We start from the raw sequence: 9910 nt of genomic DNA, 5'->3' as shown, positions 1-9910 counted from the left end.
ATGTTCCAAATCATTTTAAATGTGTTCAAAATCATATATATATATATTTTTTTTTTAATGATGTGGACAAATGGCTATGATAAGATGAACAAGTAGTTTTGATAATAGTTTGATGGAATCTGTTAAACCACTTAAACCTTACTTGCCTTACTTACTTGCTTGACCGGAGTCCCTCAGGTCTGTACTAGTGTATTTTCAGTTTTCGCTCTACATTCAATGTCTTCGCTGATTGGATATCTCCCTCTTTCTCCGCCTACAATCAGACAGATTTCTTGGAAGGTCTGGCTACACACACACACACACACACACACACACACACACACACACACACACACACACACACACACACACACACACACACACACACACACACACACACACACACACACACACACACACACACACACACCTCAAAACTGTTAAATACAGATTCTACTGATGGAGAAAGACCAGAAGAAGAGGTTAACTTTTTTTTGACCTGATGGTGTTTGGTGGAATCCGCTTGAAACATAATCACAAACTTCATTCAATAATAAAGATATGTATTAAATATTTTTGTAAACAATGTATTAAATAGCTCTATATTCCCATGGTAATCATTACAGTATCTCTCCAGGTCAGGATACCAATTTAATCCAATCAGGAGACAGAACTCATACAGGATAAACGTGATGAAACAATGAAATGACAGACACATTTGGAAGTTGAGAAATATAAAGATTATGCTGATTGCAAATAAAATGGGTTCTATCTAGCTCTGGTCCATAGCCTAGAAAGAGTTCTCCTTAAGGCTATGGGACTTTCGAGTCTTTGCGCCCGCACCACAGGCCTGCACCTCTCATCTGCAGTAAAAAAAAAAAAGAAAATACACTTTCGCTATTCACCAAAACAAAGACGGTTTTATGGAGTTAAAAGCCAACTACTAAGTGGGAACACTCTGAGCCCCCCACCTCACGTCTAAAATACACTTTTTGGCCAAAATGTTAAATAACAACAATGACAACTTAATTTTTCTGGCCATAGCGTTCACATTTTTAATTTTGCTACTGTTATCTGCTACAAATATTATTAACATTGAGTGAATGCAGATTCTTCCAGCGGTGAAATTTCCCTTTAAGAATCACGTCTGATCTTCATGGATATGCAGAATATTTTATGGTGCAAGGTTTTATTCTGCCACAGGTAGAAGCCATTGGGGTTGTTGTAGTGACAGCTGTGGTCGTCGTGCCAGAATGCACCGTGATACTGATTAGCGCATGTCTTGTTCCACTGCGCCTGGTTCTTGTCGAAGGTGGAGAACTTGCGTCCGTTGCGATGTGTCATGGAGTCCCCCGTGCCTCCCTCCTTGAAGCCCGACACCTACGACAGTGGGGGACAGTTTACAACTTACGTTTAACTTGAGTACTGTTCACTTGAAGGACTTCACTTCACCAATTTTCAACCTATCTTCATATAATTGGTCCTCACTAATGCTCATGATAAAATGATAACATTTATCTCCTCGGTCTGTGTCTCATACGAGGGCTGTGGACACTTCAGATACCCGCCTACCAGTGACATCATCGTTAGGCAGGTTTATTTTTTCAAACAAGATTTAAAATGTTTTATTTTTATATTTATTAACACAAGAACAATGGCTTTCTTTATAGCATGCTAACTTTCCCGGAATAGATAGCCTGGCGTTTCTATTAGCATGGATTCCCCATCGATGATGTCACTGGTAGGCGGGTTTCTAAACTGTCCACAGCCCTCCTCTGAGACACAGACTGATTAGACAAATATTGTGCCATATTATAATTGCCATTAGTGAGGACCAATTATACAGTATGAAGATTGGTTGAAAATGGGTGAAGTTGTCCTTTAAGTACAATTTGTTTTTGAATATCTGTACTTTACCTGAGTATGTTAATTTTTGGGGGGATAGGCCTATTCACATGACATTCACATGACATTTCAAAGACAAATATTGTCTCCACTACATGTCTAGGAAGGGGGCAAAAGTACATAACCACTTAACGCCTTAACTAAACACTTAAGCCGGTGCCTCTACTGGTTCTACACAGTGGTGGAAAGTAACTAAGTACATTTACTCAAGTACTGTACTACTAAAGTACAATTTTGAGGTACTTTTACTTTACTAGAGTATTTCCAAAGGTCAACACTTTTACTTTTACTCCATTACATCTCAGAAGCAAATATTGTACTTTTACTCGACTAAAATGATTTGAAGTTACTAGTTACTTTGCAGATAGAAATTATTACATTATTAGTATTGATACTTTTACTTAAGTAAAACATTTGAGAACCACTGGTTCTACATGAGTGAAGTGTAGAGCCTTCGTCGTACTCCTCCCGACCAACACTCCCTGCTGACAGGTGCCGCCCCCAGCCCGTAGGAATATACATGCTGTAACAAGTATCACCTTCCCCAAAATTGTGTTGTCCATGGGTTGTCCATTTTTTAATTTTTTTTTTTTACAGTCTATGGTTGTACGTAGATTTTTCTTTGGACCTGCAGCTTGTAGTCGGTCGCCTCGGAGCCCACAGAGAAGTGGGAGTAAAAAGCGAAGGCCGTGTTCCCCTCAAAGTCCTCCACTTCCAGCCTCAGATGGTACCGCCGGTCCCTGGTGAGGAGATGCATGTAGTCCAGTCCCAGCCAGAACTCGGCTGTTGGGGGGGGGGTGGACAAAGTATTATTGTCACTGTTTGGACAGATTTACAAGGACAAAGCGAGTCGCAGATGTGAGACGTTGTGAGCTTGTAAATGGCTATTTTCACTATTTCATAACTGTTTTTTTGTTGTTGTTTTTTATAATAGCAAAAAAATAATCGTTTACCATGTTTCCAGCCGGCAGCAATAAAATACTGTTAAATTAGGCTTTGTTAGGTCTAATGCAAATTCTTATTAGACCATAATGTAGGAAGTATTTTGTATAATTAATAAGGGTTTAACAGAGTTTGTTTCTGTCTAATTAAAAAAGAAAAACATTATTTCTAATCACGCCTTATTACTTTATTTACTTTACTGTATTTATTTATTTCCGGGACAGTGTATATTAATGAACCTTTCAGTCAATAAACATGATATCATGTAAATATGCCGGATTTAGCTATCAGCTCATTTTCATCCATAGTCCCACATACAAATACACCACAGCTACAAAACATGACAAAAACAGAGAGAACTTACAACTGCCTAAAAACGTTTTTTTAAAGAATACCATACCTACTGTTGTTTAAATCCAACTAAAAACCCACTTTAATACCTACCAAAGTCTAATACCTAAACAATAGAATATCTAAAGCCTTATGTGAAATATATAAGATTTAAAAAGTATCTATATTATATATAACATATTTGAAACATTTTTAAACATTGTCTTGGTTGTGTTTTGAAAGTACACAAGGTGGGTCTTTCCCTTCGAGTGAGGCTATTCAGTCGTAGGCTTCCCTTGATGGAGAGGACATTCTGTCCAAAAGTGGTCTGCCTATAAGACAGATCTAATCATGTGTACCGCGAATTAGGCTGCGACCGTTACTTTTTAGCGCTACTCGCCTGCAGGGCTTCCAAAGCCGGCTTTGTACTGAGCCCAGGGTCTGTCGAAGTTGACATGTCCGTCCATCCTCCTCTGAATGACCGTCCATCCTCCGTCTGTGTCCATGTCACAGTACACCTGCATGGGGGTAGCACAGTAACCAAAGGACAGTACAGTTACATTTACTTGAGTACTGAGTAAAAAATATATATACACCGGCAGGCCTGGAATTTCATCTTTTTAGGGGCAGGGCCACTTGGCCTTTGGCCTTGTAAATGTTTTGAGGGCGCAAAAGCCAAATACAAGGACAGCAAGGCCATCAAATAAAACTATATTATGAAAAAGATATTAAGTCCACTGAAATAATAAATGTAATGTAAGGGTTAAGAAAGAATTTGCATGAATTAAATATGAAGTATAAATATCAGTGCACAGCAGTGTACAAACACCTGAAAAGGAGTTCAGAAGTTCATACTCAGAGTCACTGGACTGGTTTGAAGATGGGGATGAGAACTGAGCAGGAGTTAAGAATTCAGAATCTTGACAGTGAAATAAAAACGGTAATTCTGTACTCTGTCTGATGACCTTATGTCCTGTAACTGTTGGCCCAAACAACGTGTGTATTATTAGTCCATGTGTGTTTATGTTCTGTTTGTCACGTACTCTGTGTCTCAGAAGTCACGTAGACTGTCTGAGTTTTCTTTACAGCTAGCAGAGGACCTTGATGTACTGTAACTATTTTTATGGCCTTCGAGGCCTCCCTGAAATGTATAACGGTATCGTTGCTGCCGGGCAGAAACCTCCTGAAATCTCCATATTTTAACATGTTGTGTTTTTTTGTAAATTAATGCCCTACTTGATCACACTACAGTATCACACAAAAGAATACAAAATAGCAGATATACAAGCTCGAAATGCGTCACTTTGCAGCGCGTTTTGAGCTTGTCCATCTGCTATTTTTGAATTTGAATCCTGAAAAGTCAATTTTGGACATATGAGGGTTCCACCCAACAGAGATGATGGATCTGTACTTAACTCGAGTGTTGGAATTTTTGGATACTTTCACTCCACTACATTTCAAAGACATACATTGTGCTTTTGACTCCACTACTACTTCTAGGAAGGGAAAAGGGACGTTTAACCACTTTAGCCCTATTTCAAAATCGAGCTAAAAAAGCAGATCCACAAGCTCACAAAGTGTGGCGATGCAATGTGTTGTGAGCTCCTATCTGCTTTTAAGTGGTTAATTCATGATGTCGTCTCTGTCAGGTGGAAACCTCATACGTCCAAAAATAGAAAAAATAGCTTCGAGTTGCGTATTGAGCTCGTCGATCTGATATTTTTGATACTTTTGTGTGACGCTGTGGTAGGGCATTGATTTACAAAAAAAACACAATAAGAGGTTTCTGCGCGACAGCAACAATGTACTTTTTCCCTTCCTAGAAATGTAGTGCAGTCAAAAGTACAGTATTTATCTTTGCAATGTAGTGGAGTGAATGTAAATGTACTTAGTTAGTGTCCAGAACTGACCTTGAAGGGTGTAGCATCGGGGTAGATGGTGTAGATGCCGCTCTGGGTGGAGACATTCCTGTGATCGCAATTATGAGGAGATAATCGCAATTATTTGTGCATAATCATCATAATTGTTTCCATGTTGCGGCTATTTCCGCTATTTTGGGAAAATGTTTGAAAATGTACGGCCATTTTTCCAAAAATAGCGGAAATAAGCGAGCTTGTAAAACAAGCTCACAACTGAGAGCTAAATGTAGAACGGCTATGTATATATATTTTCTAACATTTCAAGAGTATAAAGTTATGAAATATATCAGTCATTTATTTTGCATTTCGTCTCTGTCGGGTGGAAACCTCATACGTCCAAAACTGCTACTTTTCAGGATTCAGATTCAAAAATAGCAAAAGTTGCAGATCTACTAGCTCAAAACAAGTCTCTTCACTCAGCATTTCGAGCTTGTGGACCTGCTGCTTTTGATGCTTCTGTGTGACGCTGTAGGGCGGATATTTGCACTAGGCAGACTAGGCACTCGCGTGGAGCCCTGCCTAAAAAAAAACCCTGAGCTTTGCTTGGAGCCCCTAACTTCTAAAATCCGCCCCTAGTAGTATGATCAAGGGAATTAATTTACAAAAAACACAAGTTATATGGAGATAGGAGGTTTCAGCCCTGTGGATTTTTTGTTGACGAAGCCTAAACAGAAATGGAATTGTTTTTATTTATAGGTTCCAATGTTCAATGACAAATCCGTGGCACCTACAAGCCCTTCAGCTTGGCAAGATCATGATGGCAATGTTGGATAGGCATTATTACACAGGCGAGATGGGATTTAATGAGTTGAAGGAGCTGTATAGGGTTGCACCACCTGAATGTAAGTTCAGGTGGTGCAACCGGCCCTTCACTACGGAGCCCTAAAGTGACATGTTATAAGGTAAATGTTTTAGGTGTATGTAGCAGAAGGGGGGGGGGGGTGAATACGTATTTGTGGAGGATTCTTTTTTTTTCTTCATTGAAAATATAAATCAACACGATATTTCACCCACTTATTAAAAAAACCTGCACCCTTAAAAAAACACAAACAACAACACATCTCCCTCTATGGGCTCACTATTCACAGCTCCTTGCGTTTCCACAACAAATAAAAAAAGACACAATTAAATTGCCATTATTTGAGAGAAAATTAGTGGTCCAGTAAAATGTTGTGATGGTGACAAAATGCCTACCTGTAGATGACGGCGCAGTCCTGCAGCATGGACAGGTCCTCACAGTGGACGCTTACTGCCACACACACCACCAATACAAGCAGCAGCATCATCTTGACCTGGTTCTATCCTGTGTTTCTCACTCTACTTCTATCCTCTCCTCACGAAAAAAAACAAAAACCTCTATCCTCTCCCTTCTGTCAGAAAAAAACAAAACAAAAACTCTTTCCTCTCCCTTCTGACGAAAGTGAAAAAACTCTATTCTCTTCTCACAAAAAAAAAACTACAACTTTTTTTGATCACGTGCGAAGAAAAACATTTTTTTTTTCACCCATTACACCCTTAGCCTGTGATGATGTGACGACAATAAAGCTGATTGAAAGCTTTCCGTTTGTGGTCCAGATCAGAGTGACACGTGTGAGCGTGTTGAGAAAATGATCAGGAGAATCGATGCACCAAAGCACTTTTTGTATAAGCGGTGACGCAAGGATAACAGATTTTTTAAATACCACACCAAACTAGATTGTTTGGTTCTCCTTCATTCCTTCTCCATTCCAGTAATATGAGGTTGCAAGTTACCCTTACATTTATTTTTTGTCATTTGCCTGTGCACTCACTGCACATCATTTCACACTATCAGCTGTTAGCCAAACACTCTAGAAAGCCCTGCCCAATGTACACAACGAATGAAAAGATAGAAACACTGCGAAAGGCCATCATGCACGTTGGTTTTCTGCAGACCAATTTGTATGGGTCGCAAGTAAACATCCCCCATTTTTTGTTTTCTACATTACAAAAAAATAAAATATTACAGGTGTGTACACACACACACACACACACACACACACACACACACACACACACACACACACACACACACACACACACACACACACACACACACACACACACACACACACACACACACACACACACACACACACACACACACACAGCCCAAAAAAGTTTGGAAACTTAACTTCGGTCGATTATTTCTCCCCTTTAATAATACTAATTGGTATAGTATTTTATATCATTGATGTCGTTGATTAGTTACCTTTACAACGAGGTAGAGCTTGTAAGGATTGTGCAATTGTGGAATGAGCAACACAGCTAAGCGTGTCTGTAGTGCCCCCAATAAATGTGCCAAAATCCCCCAATATGCTTCTGTTGATAATCGCTCTTGTTTTGAGTGACCTGCCAGTCACTCAGGTGACTGGCACCAGACCATGGGTCCTGCCACTTTGTGTATGCTCCAAGCAGCAACACTTTCCCCACAGAAAGATGACACGTTTGTCGTGCAAACATTGCAGTTACGCAAACATTGCAGTTACGCAGAGTGGCAGCATAATTTGGTGTCAACCCTGGAACCATATCCAAACTTAGGACCAAGTTCTGTGAGACTGGTGAAGTAAAAGGAAGACAACACCCCAAGAAGACCGGTTCCTCAACCTTGCTTCACTGAGGAACCATAGGCTTTCTTCCAGAGATTTACAGACACGATTTGCACAACGGTACCAAAGACAGATGTCAAAGTTGCAGGACCCATGCTCAGGTACCAGTCACACACCTGGCAGCAAATGGTACCAGGGCTGACACCAAATAATGCTGCCACTCTGTGTAACGGAACACCAGCTTCCACCCTATTGCAATGTTTGCACGACAAGCGTGGCATCTTTCCATGGGGGCAGTGTTGCTTCTTGGAGCATACGCAAACAAAGTTGCAGGACCCATGGTCACAGGTGGCACCTGACCTGAGTGACTGGCAGGTCACTCAAAACAAGAGCGATTATCAACAGAAGCATATTGGGGGATTTTGGCACACTTATTGGTGGCGCTACCTTCACGTTTAGCTGTGTTGCTCATTCCACGATTGCACAATCCTTACAAGATGTACCTCGTTGTAAAGGTGACTAATCAAAGAGTTTACGAACTTTTTGTGGGCAATATATATATATATATATATATATATATATATATATATATGAAAAGGGGGATTGTGGAAGCGAACCTTAGCCAATGAGGATGGAATATGGGAAATTGGACAGATCCGTGTTGATCACATGACTATAGAGATACTGTGTACCGATTTGCATGAGGTTTGGATAACATCTGTAGGAGTAAAAAATGGGTTTTGCACAAATCGGCCTCCAGGTGGCGCTATAACAGGCCCATGTGAAGAATTTGAGGCAGAGGTTCTGAATTGGCATCCAGGGAGTGTGTGTGCAGAGTTTCGCAGTGACCGGGCCAACGGTGCCAGATATTAGCTGCTAACACACGGACAGGACACACACGGACGGACGGACGGACGGACGGACGGACGGAGGGTAAAACATACTCTCTCGCCATGCCTTTCGGCCTGGCGGAGACAATAAATACAAAACAACAGTAAACAGTGTAAAAGCAAAACAACACTCCATTGCCTACTTTGCCCAGACAAGCCAGTGCCTACAGAGTCAGAGAGCCAAGCTGGAATAATCGCATGAGCACCAGGCTTTATAGGGGAGGGGTTAATCAGTGATTACCTACACATGTGTAATTGGGGCGTGGGGCATAGTAAATAGCCGACTCTCACGTGTAATGAAGAGAATAAGAATTTTGTTTACAGTTTAACCTCACGACCAAAGGCTAATAAAACTTGAAATAGATATTATATTGTTACGGGGAAGAAGAGATGCAACATAAAGTGGGAGTGAAACCCGTTTTTATTTAGAACTTAATATATATTTACATGAACTTAAATAGACTTTAAATAGACGTGTGTGTGGGCAGGGGTGATGGCCTCCATAAGATGAATCTGAGGGCGGAACACACACGTGTTGCATGATGAACTACATGTAAAAGTCAGAGGTTTGACATTTCAAATCCGTTTCAATATGCAAACTAGAAAAAGTGCTCCTCGGAGGTCAGGTAGGTTATTGTGGGGCAGCAATGTTCGGAATTCGGCAATCAGGATGTAATATGAAAAATCGGACGGAACCATCTTGACCACTTGACTATAGAGATAATGGGTACCGATTTGCATGATGTTTGGACACAATTTGTAGGAGTACTATAAAAAAGAAAAGTGTTGCAAAAATTGGCCTCAAGGTGGTGCTATAATAGGGCAATGTTAAAATGATTGATGATTTGCGGAATTTTGTTCAAAACGGGCCACTCCTGCAAACTTTAGATGTCAATTTTAGTCAATCAGGATGGAATATGAAAAATCTAGCAGATCCTTCTTGATGACATGACTATAGAGATCATGTGTACCGATTTGCGTGAAATTTGGATAAAATCTGAAGGCTTACAATCAAAAAATGTGTTTTACATAAGTCGGCCTCCTGGTGGCGCTATAAAAGGCAAATGTGAAAAATGCAGGGCAAAGGTTTTTCCTTGGCCTCTAGAGAGTGTGCATACAAAGTTTTACACAGATCGGTACAGTTATAGGCAAAAACCCAAATCGGCCTGTTATAGCGCCACCATGAGGCTGATTTTAAAAATTTCAAGTAGCATTTCTTCCTTGACGTAGTGGGAATGTGTGTGCAAAATTTCACGGAAATTGCATGCTGTGTTCATGATTTGATGCATTTTGTTCAAAACGGAGCACTCCTGCAAACTTTGGAAGGCAATTTTAGTCAATCAGGATGGAATATGAAAAATCTTAAAAAACTGTTTTG

At 40.3% G+C, this 9910-nt stretch overlaps 1 protein-coding gene across 1 annotated transcript; it reads right to left on the bottom strand.

Moving 5' to 3' along the window:
- Positions 1–1008: 1008 nt before the first annotated feature.
- Positions 1009–6810, bottom strand: LOC311063235 (microfibril-associated glycoprotein 4-like). The gene is made up of 5 exons (XM_084082522.1): positions 6270–6810; positions 5067–5124; positions 3557–3674; positions 2513–2667; positions 1009–1359 (listed from the first exon to the last, which is right to left on the bottom strand). Exons 1-5 carry the CDS (start codon positions 6359–6361, stop codon positions 1114–1116), a joined length of 669 nt encoding a protein of 222 aa, XP_083938648.1. The 5' UTR covers positions 6362–6810; the 3' UTR covers positions 1009–1113.
- Between the last annotated feature and the right edge of the window lie 3100 nt (positions 6811–9910).

The sequence above is a fragment of the Gymnoscopelus microlampas genome (genome assembly GCF_963454915.1).
Source record: "Gymnoscopelus microlampas genome assembly, chromosome: 16".
Lineage (NCBI taxonomy): Eukaryota > Metazoa > Chordata > Actinopteri > Myctophiformes > Myctophidae > Gymnoscopelus > Gymnoscopelus microlampas.
The sequence above is the reverse complement of the archived record's forward strand: the minus strand, read 5'-3'. Positions and strand labels throughout refer to the sequence as shown.

Bases quoted from the DNA above. Each gene is read 5' to 3' on its own strand.
- LOC311063235 (XM_084082522.1), bottom strand. From the start codon at position 6,361: ATGATGCTGCTGCTTGTATTGGTGGTGTGTGTGGCAGTAAGCGTCCAC. The intron at 3,675-5,066 runs GTCAGTTCTGGA...ACCCCCATGCAG, and splicing joins CCGATGCTACACCCTTCAAG to GTGTACTGTGACATGGACAC. The intron at 1,360-2,512 runs GTCCAAAGAAAA...CCACTGTCGTAG, and splicing joins CGACCGACTACAAGCTGCAG to GTGTCGGGCTTCAAGGAGGG.